General features: G+C 41.1%; 1 protein-coding gene and 1 long non-coding RNA gene across 6 annotated transcripts in view; one reads left to right on the top strand and one right to left on the bottom strand.

Moving 5' to 3' along the window:
- The window catches only part of LOC130275991 (laminin subunit beta-2-like), a 112118-nt gene that overhangs the window by 2364 nt on the left and 96348 nt on the right, over window positions 1-13406 (bottom strand). For 2 of the 4 annotated variants that reach the window (XM_056524766.1, XM_056524767.1), the window contains exons 23-34: window positions 12987-13052; window positions 11561-11785; window positions 10599-10816; window positions 9434-9530; window positions 8233-8605; window positions 7280-7464; window positions 6620-6861; window positions 6224-6427; window positions 5938-6082; window positions 5379-5586; window positions 3419-3560; window positions 1372-1548 (exon numbers count right to left, since the gene is read on the bottom strand). In XM_056524766.1, the coding sequence (XP_056380741.1) occupies window positions 1372-1548; window positions 3419-3560; window positions 5379-5586; window positions 5938-6082; window positions 6224-6427; window positions 6620-6861; window positions 7280-7464; window positions 8233-8605; window positions 9434-9530; window positions 10599-10816; window positions 11561-11785; window positions 12987-13052 (2282 nt within the window). Of the gene's footprint in view, window positions 1-1371; window positions 1549-3418; window positions 3561-5195; window positions 5303-5378; window positions 5587-5937; window positions 6083-6223; window positions 6428-6619; window positions 6862-7279; window positions 7465-8232; window positions 8606-9433; window positions 9531-10598; window positions 10817-11560; window positions 11786-12986; window positions 13053-13406 lie in introns of those variants that run through there. The other 2 variants (XR_008844976.1, XM_056524768.1) reach the window with 2 other exon arrangements.
- Window positions 1-13406, top strand: part of LOC130275995 (uncharacterized) — a 58689-nt gene that overhangs the window by 40275 nt on the left and 5008 nt on the right. The window lies entirely within an intron of this gene.

Raw genomic sequence — 13406 nt, 5'->3', positions numbered from 1 at the left:
CATGGTACCTTTTGCATATGTGTCTATGCTGCCATGACATAGATAAACATAAATAATATATTTTATCCTCTGTTGCCAAGTGTCAAAGAGGCGTTCCCAATCTCATGAAGTGCTAAGGGCTTAAAGCCGAGCCCTGTTTCTAGAGCTCATTCCTGAGATATGGATGAACAAGTATATTTGTAAATTAGTTGATTTGGTGCCTTATTCTCTAGTGACTAATGTTAAAGAGGCACTTCCCAGGTTCCTGAAGTGCTGAGGGCACCAAACCAACTAGTTTACATATATACATGTTTATCCATATGTCACCAACGGAGGCACAGAAAATAAAAAGGTAAAGATGGGTGTAATCAACATCACCCACGCTATTAGCCTGTGGGTGATGCTGATGACAGCAGGGTTGCTCATACTAACCTACTGGAATTCAATGGTAGTGCATGTAACGCTGATAACAACTGTGGCCGGCATTTATGATTGTAGGTGTAAGTGAAGCATTTATCATTGTAGGTGTAAGTGAAGCATTTATCATTGTAGGTGTAAGTGAAGCATTTATCATTGTAGGTGTAAGTGAAGCATTTATCATTGTAGGTGTAAGTGAAGCATTTTTCTACACATTTTTTTGTGCACTGTTAATGTGTAGGAGCACCAAATTTATTAAATGGTCAGAGAGCATTAGATAAATTTTGTGCAGGTACACATTTTCGGAAAATTTCTCACTTCACATACACCAAAAAGCTAAGCTAAGTCTGGGCTGGTGTAGTTCTAGAGACTTTTCAGTGGCTTTGCCCCTTTTTTTGCACCTTTTCACAAAAAGGTGCAGTTCATAAAACCCTTCCATATCATGTGTATTGCCAAAATCAGTGGATTGCAATTCAAAATCAGCAGAAATGTGTAAACCAAAAGGCGCAAAAAAGGTGCAAATAAACCCTGCTTGCGCCTTTTTTAGACACAAAAACCAGTCTAAAGACAATGATAAATGTTGGCCAGTGTTTTTATTTGTTACATACGTTGCACCATTTAGAAGTGTTAAATAAAAATAGTAATATGCAAATAATTATGTTTGATGCGCCCAGTTAGTGCTAAGCAGATCTAAAAAAAAAGGTTATGCATATTTATTAGGGGGTGTTCTTATTGGACCTGCCAACCCGGTGTAGCAGTGCACTAAGGGTCTAGGGAAAGCCCCTAGTTCACCAGACATACTCATTTGCATATTACTATTTTGATTTAAATGTCCTAAACGGCACAATGTATGTTAAAAATAAAAGCACTGTTGTGCTCAGCACAATAACCCAGCCCTAGTATGATAAGATGGGAGACCCTGCTGTCAGTTTCTCTTTTAGGTTAGCCTTTAAATAAAAGTAAACGCCGCCGTACCTTCTTTGCATCATTGGCTTTGTCCAGGGCGGCACTGGCTGATTCCTCCGCTCGTGTTGCTGCCAGACTGTTCCCAGCTCGTTTCACTTTGAGTGCATCTATTTGTTTATCCAGGAGGCTGACTCGATCCATGGCATCATTGAGGCGACTCTCAGCATTAGATGTTTCTGACTGGATCTGTATATAAAAACATGAGGATGATGGAAAATCAACAAATCGTAAACTAAATATCAAACTGAAATAAAAAGCAGAGCTGAATCTGTAACAGGGCTCACAGTTATCTTAAAGGGAATCTGTCATCAGCATCACCCACACTAACCTATTTGTGTAGGCTTGTAGTGCAGACGCTGATGACAATGGTACTTAATGTTTGCTGATCCGTGTCTTCCACTTTTGCTCTTCCCATCATGGTTTTCTGAATATGAAAATAAAGTAGCTTGGTGCACGTAGGGTGTTTCCAAGCCCCGAGACATCTGACCTGGATCTTCATTGTAAACACCTTGCTCCGCTGTGCTAGTCCTCCCCTGTGAAGTCTCTCTTGTGAGCAGAGATACTTTACTTCATGTCTCCTGTCAATAATAAGTGCGCATGCAAGGCTGTGTTCACATGAATCAGAACAGGGGAGGATGGATGTTGTAGTGCACTTTGGGCCTGGGAACACCCACTGCGCACCAAGCTACTTCATTTGCTTAATAATTAATTGGGAATAATGGAGGAAAGAAGCCATGAATCAGGAAGTATTACTTTACTGAGAGAGTAGTGGATGCATGGAATAGCCTTCCTGCAGAGATGGTCGCTGCAAATACAGTGAAGGAGTTTAAACATGCATTGGATAAGAATAAGGCTATCCTTCATATAAGATAGAGATAGGTATAAGGCTATCCTTCATATAAGATAGAGATAGGTATAAGGCTATCCTTTATATAAGATAGAGATAGGTATAAGGCTATCCTTCATATAAGATAGAGATAGGTATATGGCTATCCTTCGTATAAGATAGAGATAGGTATAAGGCTATCCTTCATATAAGATAGAGATAGGTATAAGGCTATCCTTCATATAAGATAGAGATAGGTATAAGGCTATCCTTCATATAAGATAGAGATAGGTATAAGGCTATCCTTCATATAAGATAGAGATAGGTATAAGGCTATCCTTCATATAAGATAGAGATAGGTATAAGGCTATCCTTCATATAAGATAAAGATAGGTATAAGGCTATCCTTCATATAAGATAGAAATAGGCATAAGGCTATCCTTCATATAAGATAGAGATAGGCATAAGGCTATCCTTTATATAAGATAGAGATAGGTATAAGGCTATCCTTCATATAAGATAGGGCCAAGGACTATTGATAGGATTCAGATTATTGGGCAGACTAGATTGGCCAAATGGTTCTTATCTGCCGACACAGTCTAAGTTTCTATGTTTCAAACAGTAAATACCATTGTCATCAGCATCAACCGCACCTCAAGCCTATACCAATAGGTAAGTAAGGGTGACACTGAAGACAGGTTATCTTCGGAAATACGTCATCGGTATCACCCACATTAACCTGTTGTACAGGCTTGTAGTGCAGATGACACTGAAGGCAATGATACTTATTGGTCCCTGCTCTGTGCCTCTGTTCCACTGCAATCTTGGTGCTTCATTACATGCAAATGCTTGGGGTGTTTCCCAAACTCCCCGTGCACAGTGATGGCCGTCTGGCATCTTCATGCCTCCTCCTCTGTGCACAGGGGAGGAGGCGTTACTATGAAGATACCAACCGGATGTCACTGTGCACACAGAGCTTGAGAACACCCCTTGTACACCAAGCAGGTCCGTGCACCAAGCATGCAGAAAATTGCGGATCCACAGTGGAATTCAGCAAGGAAATCTTTCTCACTGAATTTCCACAGTGTGGTACACAAACGCTGCAGATGCACAGCAGCAATAGAAAAATGGAGGTGCATATCCTTTTGGTTCATGTTTTTATGTATACATTATAAATCAGTATATGTGATGATTTCCTTCTAGCCCACAGATGACTCTTTATTAGCTTACTGCAGTTAACTTTGTCTCTGTATCTAATATGTCATCATTAGCACTTTGGATGGCGCCCTCTGCAGCATTCTGTGCTCTTTTGGCATCTTCCAAAGCTTTCTTCACAGATTCTGCTGTGTTCTTTATATTCTCAGCACGGTTCCTGAAAAAAAATGGACAAAAAGGTCTTTAGTTAAAGGAAATCTTTGTAGCTTTATCAGGATAGTTGCAGCCTGAAGCCACCTCAAAGTTATATGGTACTAGCTGAGTGCCCGGCGTTGCCCGTTTTTTCCCCTCCTTTCCCGACCTCATATCCCGTCCTCATATCTCGACCTCGTATCCCATCCTCATATCCCATCCTGATATCCCATCCTCATATCCCGACCTCCTATCCCAACCTCCTATCCCGACCTCCTATCTCAACCTCATATACCGTCCTCATATCCGGACCTCATGTCCTGTCCTCATATGATGACCTCATATCTCGTCCTTTTAGCCCATCCCCATAGCCCGACCCCATATCCCGTCCCCATACCCTGACCTCATATCCAGTCCTCATATCCCATCCTCATGCCATCCTTATATGCCATCCTCATATCCTGTCCTCCTATCCCATCCTCCTATCTCAACCTCATATCCCGTCCTCATATCCCGACTTCTTGTCCCGCCCTTATATCCTATCCTCATATCCTGACCTCATATCTCGTCTTCATATCTTGTCCTCATATCCCGTCCTTATGTCCCATACTCATATCCTGTCCTTATGTCCCATCCTCATATCCTGTGCTCAGGTGGGACTGATTTGTGATGAAGATATTGTGAGCTGAAAATAGAAGGGGACGTGGCTCTGTGGGACTGGGCGTAATTTGCAAGCCAGAATAATGTTCAAAAAGGGTGGAGAATAAAAGGGGTGGAGCTTAAACAGTGGGCGTGTCTTTGTGAGATGGGGTGTGGCTTGCAAGTCTGACTTACACATTCATCAGGAGATGCAGAGCGAAGCTTGTGGAGTAAGGTACTGGAAGTCCCATATACTTGCATGGGACTTGAAACAAAACCCCATATTTTATATAAGGGTGTAGGTAAGGATTAATTTAACTATCAAATATTTTTATTTGACATATAAGTAATATGTGTACCAGGTATTGAAATATCTCCAGCCCTACGGAAGTTATGTGGGAACATACATTTCCCATAGATTTGCATGGGACTTTAAACAAAAACCCCGACCCTCACAAATGGGGGTAGTTAAGGGTTAAATTAACTATCCTATATTTTAAGTGGACATATAAGTAACATGTGACCAAGTATTATCGCAATATCTCCAGCTGTTTGGAAGTTATGCAGTAACATATATTTCCCATAGACTTGTATGGGGCTTTAAACAAAAACCCCAACCCTGGCAAATGGGGGTGAGTAAGGGTTAAATCACCTATCCCATGTTTGTAGTTGACATATAAGTAACATGTGTGCCAAGTTACATGTTAATATCTTTATCCGTTTGGACGTGATGCTGGAACATACACACATACATACACACACATTGAGTTTTGTATATATATAGATTATACCGCTGTAGTATACATCTGTATGCAGTGAGTTGCCTCTAGTAGCAGCTGCAGGCAACTGCTATAATTGCCTGATAGAAATAAGTTTCTGCAAGGCCCCTTTCCACCACTAGGCCCCACAGAAGTCATGCCATCTGTCTGCCATCTTAAATTTGCACCATCTGATACAAATGCCATCACTGATTGGTTCAACTTACATCGATGCCACAGAGTTGCTAAAAAATTAGGAGTACCTTGTAGTCTGTACAGCAGGCAGTTTATGAACCTAACATATTGTCATTGATCACCCAGGCTTCATAAACATGCATAGTCTTTATTCTTTCCTTCTCTTTGACTTCTCCTGTAGGTGATATATTGCTATATTTCCTTTGTACACCGATGCATAACAATATATAAGCAGAAAACATGAAGCATACTTTGCTCGCTTGGCCTCATTCAGTAGTTGCTCAGCTTTGCGGACATCAGCAGCCGTGTGGTCCAAAATGGTGTCTACATTGGAAAGGGCGTTCACTCTGTCTTTGATTTCCTCAGCAAGGCGTTGGATCTGTTGTGGAGTTGCAGGAATGGAAAGGTCCAGGACACGGCTGGCAACCATTTCTATGCTGTCTGGGTCTGCTCCCTCCTCTGCATTAATAAATGGAAAAGAGAATATAGAGACTAATAAATGTTTCCTGCTAGTAGAGACAGTCAACAACATTTGGGGTAAATACAAAGTCATCCTAAAGAAATAGAATTGTATTTCTGCTATGCCAGTAACTTATCTTGTGATCATTTTTAGATGGAAACTTTTAACAAGAAGATCTACTGATGACTTCAAAAGAAGGTCTTCTATTCCCTATGAAAGCTTATGTGGTTTCCTGCTTTTAGGAAATTACTATCGCTGAGTGTTTTAGCTGCAAGCTTAGCAGCTTCCTTTTGAGAAGTAGCTGTCCAGTAAACACAAGCATTGATGTAAGGGTCTGATATGTCACTCACGGTTTAGGAATTCTTTGATCTGCTGGATGAGCAGCTGAAGTTCTTTATTGGATTGTTCTACCCTTCCCTTGGTCTGACTGGCTCGTTCAAGAGTCGCCTGTGCCCGCTGTTTAGCTTTGTCAGCATTTGCCTTGGCCTCTGCCACCTGTATGATGAATATAGGATAACATTAAGTATTGGATGTGTTGGACCCAATGTCTGTTTTGGACCCAATGTCTGTTTTATTCCTTTATAAAAGGAATAGTAATAAAGAAGCTGAATGGAATATTTAATCATTTCTATTTACCTTTCGGAATAGGACATCCACCTCTCCTAGCGCTTTCCGTAGCTCATCTTCTGCATGCTTGGCCCGATCCAGTGCATTATCAGCAGTTGCAAAGGCACCATTACAACTCAGGCCTCCACAGTGTCTGTTGCCTTCATCGTCACGACAGCCAGCACCCCCACAGGGACTCTCTGAGCAGGGAACATCTCCAGGTGCCCCACAAACCTGTGAAATAGCACATTTTTATAATCCCTCGTCATATCTCCTACCTATTTGCAGAAGGAGAGAACATCCCCTAGACAGTTTTTGCAGCAGCTCTTTCAGGTTAAAAGAGGTGAAACCATTATGAAACCTCTCCTTCTAATACCTCCATATTAAGTAATATGAAGAAATATCACTATGTATTAAAAATCAAACCTTCTCATTGATGGTCTTCAGGTCTAATGTGTCCGTTTTTGCCTTGAGATCATTTAGCGCTCGGCGATTTGCTGCATTTTTTCGATTAAAGTCGTCTCGTTTGTGAACAATGAGCTGCTCCGTTTTGTCTCTGGTTTTAGCGGAATCACTTACAGGGCTGGGGACACTTATCACTGAATCATTTACTAGCTGCTCGGCCGCTCTGGACTTTGCATATGACTGGTGGATACTGTCATACGCTCCTGTATTAAAATAAGACAAATTGTTTCATAATTTTAGCTGTTTGTATTTTAGAATTTATGGGTCACAGATGCTGGATGACAACTACTGTTTCTGGCAGGACTTCGGTGAGGTTGTCATTTTGCTTTCTAGAGACACTGGATTATATAAAAGTCTGATTTGCAAAGTTAAATTTCTTGTTCCTCCCTAATTTCTACTGCTCTATCTGTGGGAGTTTAGGCAAGATCAGGAATAACAGTGCTATGGTGAGACAGTTATCTCTGGCAAGGCTTTGGCTGATGTCATGCCCTTTATGGAGCTCAAAGGCAGTAAGCACCATAAAACTGCCAAAATAAGGGTAAATATTGGTATAGTATTGCTATGTGAAGGGGAGTCGGGCAGGCAAGTTTAAAATATTACAGGTACTCTTTAAGATGTTACCTAAAAAGTTGGAGTTCTTCAGTACATCCAGCTGATGAGCCCTTTCCTTGGCTGTCATGTTTAGGCTCCGGGATTCCCTTTCCAGTTCAGCTAGGTCATGGTTGGCATCAAAGTTCTCATCTTGAATGTTGGTCAGCTCTCCCTCCAGTTGTGTGAGGGTCTCGGTGGAATCATTAATTTTATTCCTGCATAGGAAAAAAAAAAAAAAAAAAAAAAATATATATATATATATATATATATATATATATAAATTCTATTAACAAGCAATACAAATGCCTTTTTAAGGGATGCTTAGCTAATTCACTGGAAACCCAAGGTATAATTCTTATAGCACTGCAAAACTTGATAATTGCACTCCCTACACCAAGGACCTCCATGATGCAGGTGCTGTACCATTTGTTGAGGTGGAACCTAAAATATTCAGATCTCTCCCATGTCAACTTATGTGTGATGTATTCTGAGTTGGGAAAATGTTAGATAAGTGAACCGGTGTACTTGACTTGCCTTGTCTGCTGATTTCCCTGGTAGTATCCAATGGGGAAATTGACCACTGATTATTTACTTTGATTTGTCAATAGTTATTACAAATCCATCATTACTCATCTTACAGGGGTTTCCCTTGCGACAGTGGTAGCTTATGGCTAGGATATGCCTCTTCTGCTCCTTTCAGCTATGTTTGCTTTTTTTCTGAGCCAGTACAATGACTTGACAGGAGCTAAATGGGGACAACACTTTGCTGGACCATTAATGATCATACATTAGAGGCATATATTGGGCTGTTCAGCACACATAAAATAGGGGTCCTGTTGTTATGGTAAAAGAGTGTCCTGCACAGGTACTCAGCACACAAGTGGTAAGTGCTAAATAACAGTGAGCCCATTCTTTCGAAGGACACCTCCTTGTACTCCAAATAAAGTTAAGCTACTTTCTAAATTATTTCACTTAAAACTGACCGCAAGTCGTCTATAATCTTCATCAGTTTGGTCACTGACTGCACAGTGGCGTTGCGGGCATTAACAATTTTGCGTGCTCTTGATAGTTTCTCTTCAATGCCCTTAAAGTTCTTCTTGTAGGACCCAGCTACACCTGTCAGATGGATATCCTTAGCTCGACGTACTAAGTCACGGCTGCGGGTCGCCAAGTCCTGAACAATACGGTCCCAATCTCCGAAGCATTCGTGACAGGGCTGGCAGTCAGGGAACTGTCCTGCAAACCCCCGGGCACACTGATCACATCGCACCCCTGATACTCCTTTTCGACAGGTGCAGTGACCGGTTGCACGGTTACATTGTGGTGACTGAATGCCTCGGCGGTCGCAGTCGCAAGCTGTCAAATAGTAAGTGAAAACAGAGAGTGAATATGGTGTACCCAGCAGACATACTTGACAACATTCAGACATGTATGGTTTTAGAATGTGTATGAACAGGGGGATAGCTATAGAGGGTCCAGAGGTAGCAGTCGCAACGGGGTCCTGGTGCCGAAGGGGGCCCCAAAGCACTTCTGCCCCATAAGAGTCCAGTATTATAATTGACACATGGGGCCCTGTTGCAGATTTTGCACCGGGCCCAGAAGCTACAAATTATGCCTCTGTGCATGAACATTTTTGATGTTCCATATGCAATTAAAGTCACAGTATGTAAAGTGTAATGTGAAGGTGTATTCCAGATGATATAACCTTTCCACTGGATAAAGTATAACCACAATAAAGAGGAGTTTGTATGGCAATTGAGCATGTGCTCTTATTAGGCTGAGTCTGTGACTCCCAGTTTTGTATGGAGCAACAGCACACACACGCTAGACTGTTACTTCATACAGAATTGTCTACTGCACAGGTGTAGAAAGGGTGAGAGGAATATTATTTCTTTAAATCCATCACCAGTTATCATAAATGCACTTTGATTTTCCAAGAATATCTATTAATGGTCAACCTTTAGATAAGACATCCGAGTATGACCAATGAGCAGACAAATTATCTGTGCACAGCCTGGACCTACAGTATTTCATATTTGTTCAGGATACAGCAGTGTCTCTGTATATGCAGCTGTGCCTTGTTATGCAGCTAAGCTAAATGTAAGGGGAACAGTCACAGAATGGCTCCAAAAGCTTACAACCTGTGTGGAAAACTAATAGAATAGGAAATAAATGGGAATTTACCTCTGCACTGAACATTTGGGTTTCCCCAATAATTCTCTTGACATTCTGTACATGTAGAACCACCAAATCCTGGTCTGCACTGACACCTTCCAGTAAACTGAGAAAAACAACAAAGGACGTGTATATAGGAAAACAATAAATAATATCACAATATTAATTGTATAATTAGGTAATTTCTTAAAGTAATCCATCATTGATAATTTTATTGACAAATCTATTAATCTGCATCATGCTGAACTGAAAGAACTAATGGGCCAAGGCCTTTGCAGTCTTTCTTGATAAAGAGATACAAAAACTGTCGAAAAGCAGAACTCTAACTGCAAAAGAGCCCTGGACAAAGAAGTCAATCTCCACTATCCTGTCTGCCCATCAAGCTGATTATCCTAAACATCCATCCTGACAATTTTCATTATTATCAATGTGTAATTGTAGCATTATTTGGGTATCATTACTTAAGTACTGTAATGTTGCCACTTTGCTCAACTTTTTTGCACTAAACAGTACTATTTAGGCAGTATCTCAGATGAGCAAATTAAAACGGCACTCACCATCTGTAGAACTTTGGTAAATTTATAAAATCTTCAATGCATAACAAAAACTGCAGTAAGGAGCCATGTGGAGACAGGCAGTCAGTGCTGATTGCAACTCCCCTGTATGTCTCCAAGCAGCTCCCGCTGAATGCACTAAAGATTTAATAAATTCAGGGCCGGTGAAAGGATTTTCCTTTACACAGGTGAAGGGCATTTTGGCACCCCCTCCTCAACCCAATCTCATCCGAATACCCTGCCTGTGACTGGGGATTCAGATTTTTTGCCCCTCCTTCACCCTAAGGTAGCTGCCTTTTGGTAACGCTGGGCCTGAATACATTTACAGAAGTTCTATGGATGGTGAGTGCCGTTTTTCATTTTCTCTTTTGAGATACTTTACCAGTGACTGTACCTTAACGAAGCACCCCATCTAAACAGATCATATATGCACATATGTCCTGCTTCGATGGGGTGCTGCGCTAAGGTACAGTCACTGGTAAAGCTACAGCTGTATGTCTTTCAAGTGTGAGTGTTACCCTATCTAATGGTAGTGCAAGCCAAAGTTTGTCTCTTATGATTTAGGCAGTCGAAGATGCAGTTCTTTGGGAAGCAAATACTTTTTATTTTGTTTGACTCACCTCATTGCAGCTTAAACTGAAAGAGTTGTGGGTGTCACAGTTGCAGGGAACACACCCCTTTCCACTTGCCAGGTTCCAAAAGTTTGGACTGCAACGGTCACAGCTTTGGCCCTTGACATTAGGAAGACACTGGCACTGCCCACTTGATCTGTCACACACACACTCATCTCTGGAGGTGCACTGGCTGCGGTCTGTCCCCAGGTGATTACATACACACTCTGTGACAAACAATGGAGAGAATAATACATTTTATTATAGTTTTTTTTTTTTATATGCTAAGGTTGGGATTAAAAAGTATTTAAAAAATGTAATCATCTGTTGATGATCTCCCATTGGTAACATTCTATTGGTATTGGTCCCTGCAGTCAAGCACTTCCTGTATGTGTCTTGACACATAGGAAATGCCCATTCTGCCAGTGATTGGCTGAGCAGGTATTTTTTGGTAGTAGGGACTGATAGGTGAGTAAGAGCAGTGGCAGGTGAGTATGTTTTTTAAATTTTTTTTTATTTTTTACTTTATATTCTGCCCTAAGCACATTTAAAGTATTACAGTTTTCTATTTTTTTTTTTTAAAGGTTGACGTGTCATGTAGGCATGTTAAAAGTTTGCATCAGTCATGTCTCAGTGCTTAGACCCCCTTTGATCTTTAGGTAAAGCCGGGTGAAGCACATGGTTTTTCACCAGTTAACATTTAGGCTAGGTTTCCACACAGGGTTTTTTCAGGCATTTTTTGGAATACTGCCACTGCAGTTTTTGTGCCAAAGTCGCAAGTGGATCCAGTAGGAAGGAGAATTTCCCATTCCTTTTAAATACACTTTTGGCTTTGGTTTAAAAACTGTTGTGTCGGTTTTCCAATAAACGACAGAAAAAACCTGTGTGCAAACCTAGCCTTTTACAGTCTTGAGATGTTTACATGTATAGTAATTCAAATATTTAGTTTGCTATGATACTATGTTACTCACTGTTACAGTTACGTCTTTTGGCGTCACCATAGTAGCCAACCCGGCACTGCTCACAGAACATCCCTTCTGTATTATACTTGCACTTGAGGCATTGTCCACTGCGGCGGTCACAAGACCCAATATCTGTCATATCAATGTTGTTGTTGCACTGGCAGGGAAGGCACCGTCCTCCAACCTGAAAGGGATTTCCATAAAAACCAGGAGCGCACTCCTCACATCGAGAACCTGAAGATAAGAACTTATTGTTACTGATAGTACAGAGTCAAAGGATAAATTAGCATAAGGTACGATTCATAAGACGAGATGGGAACCTTGCTACAATAGGTGCCCATCTCTAACTGCAGTGGGGTGGCAATATGGCAGATCTGCCATTTAGTCCAGCAGTAGGCCCCTCCAAGAATAAAAAGCAATCTCTGGCCGCTCTTGGGACACTGCTTGGCAATCGACAGTAGAGAAGGGAGGGTATATGCCTATGGACGATGAATGTCACTTTATTCCTCTACAGTGGCATCCAGTAGAGATATACAACAGAAAATCCTTAGACCCCAAAGAACACTTCAATATGTAGTGTAAAAGTAGCCTAACCCACCACAGTGCCCTGCCAACCTTATGTGACTGCCCTTTTCCAGAGCCAGGAAAAGTCAAGGACCCAGATTCTGCCATATAAAGACCAGAAATTCTGGTCTCCATATGCAGCTCTCAAATAACGCAAATAATCATAAACCTGGAAGAAGATCTTGTGTATGCCACTGGAAGTCCTTGAGACAGTAGACCGAAAACTCTTAATTTATAGAAGCCATGGTCTAAAGATGAGAAGGGAACAGGGTGTAAAGTCAATAAGGCAACTCTCCACTGGATTTTCCCTGTCTCACACACAGACAAGTCAGAGTAAATCGAAAACTTTAAAGGAAACCTGTCAGGTGTTTTATGCTGCTCGAGCCATGATAGCATAAAACACGTACAAGCTCCCTCAAAGCAATGATCTATGCAGGATTTTAAAAAAATCAGGTTCTAAAGACGAGCAGGTCATAGGTCACACAGTGGAGAAGGTGGGCTTTCCACTGGCTTCTCTTCACCCTCCTGGACTTGATTGACAGGTCTCCTTAATGTCTTAATACTACAGAGCCTTACAATACATATATTCCACTCCAGTCATCCAACAAAAGTTAAATTTTGTGTGACTGGGCATTGTCCCACTCCATAAAAGAAAAGTATGTAATGGAAAGAAAAGAAAGCTTTGCAACACACATTATACAAAGTGTGACTCTACAAAACTACCGGGGAGTATCAATGAAGGGCATGATTCAGTAACACCATAAACACCATTGTGTGTAGGGACAATGAGAGATTAAAACATATTTTTACAGATCCTTGGGAGCAATAATATTAGTTCTTGGTCATTTCATTTGGATTCTTAGATATGTACCTCTTGTGGCCCACGGGACCTGTCTGCATATTGGCTTAATCGGACAGCGTTTGGATCCAGAAGTTACTAGGGATAAAATAATGTCTCTAGTTCAGGTAGTAGGGATTTTATGATCTAGTTGGAGAACTGTGCCCATAGTTGTGCCACAATATGAGTTGTGGGCATATAATTGGTTAAATACGTGTAGACCTCAGCCAATTGTGATCTGTGGAATTGAATTGATGGATGGTGCATATCATTCAGCCAAATGTGATTCTTTTATTTTATCTGCAAGATTGTTTCTGTTTTTTCTCCTAATGAACCTAATAAAATATTTGAGGAATGATAATTGTTAGTCACATAGACTATCTAGAAATGCATAGTCCCTGCTCTCTTTTCTGACTCCTTTCTATGTCTAGTTATCTGCCCTTCTGTTTACTG

The sequence above is a fragment of the Hyla sarda genome, chromosome 6 (assembly GCF_029499605.1).
Source record: "Hyla sarda isolate aHylSar1 chromosome 6, aHylSar1.hap1, whole genome shotgun sequence".
Classification (NCBI taxonomy): Eukaryota; Metazoa; Chordata; class Amphibia; order Anura; family Hylidae; genus Hyla; species Hyla sarda.
The sequence above is the reverse complement of the archived record's forward strand: the minus strand, read 5'-3'. Positions and strand labels throughout refer to the sequence as shown.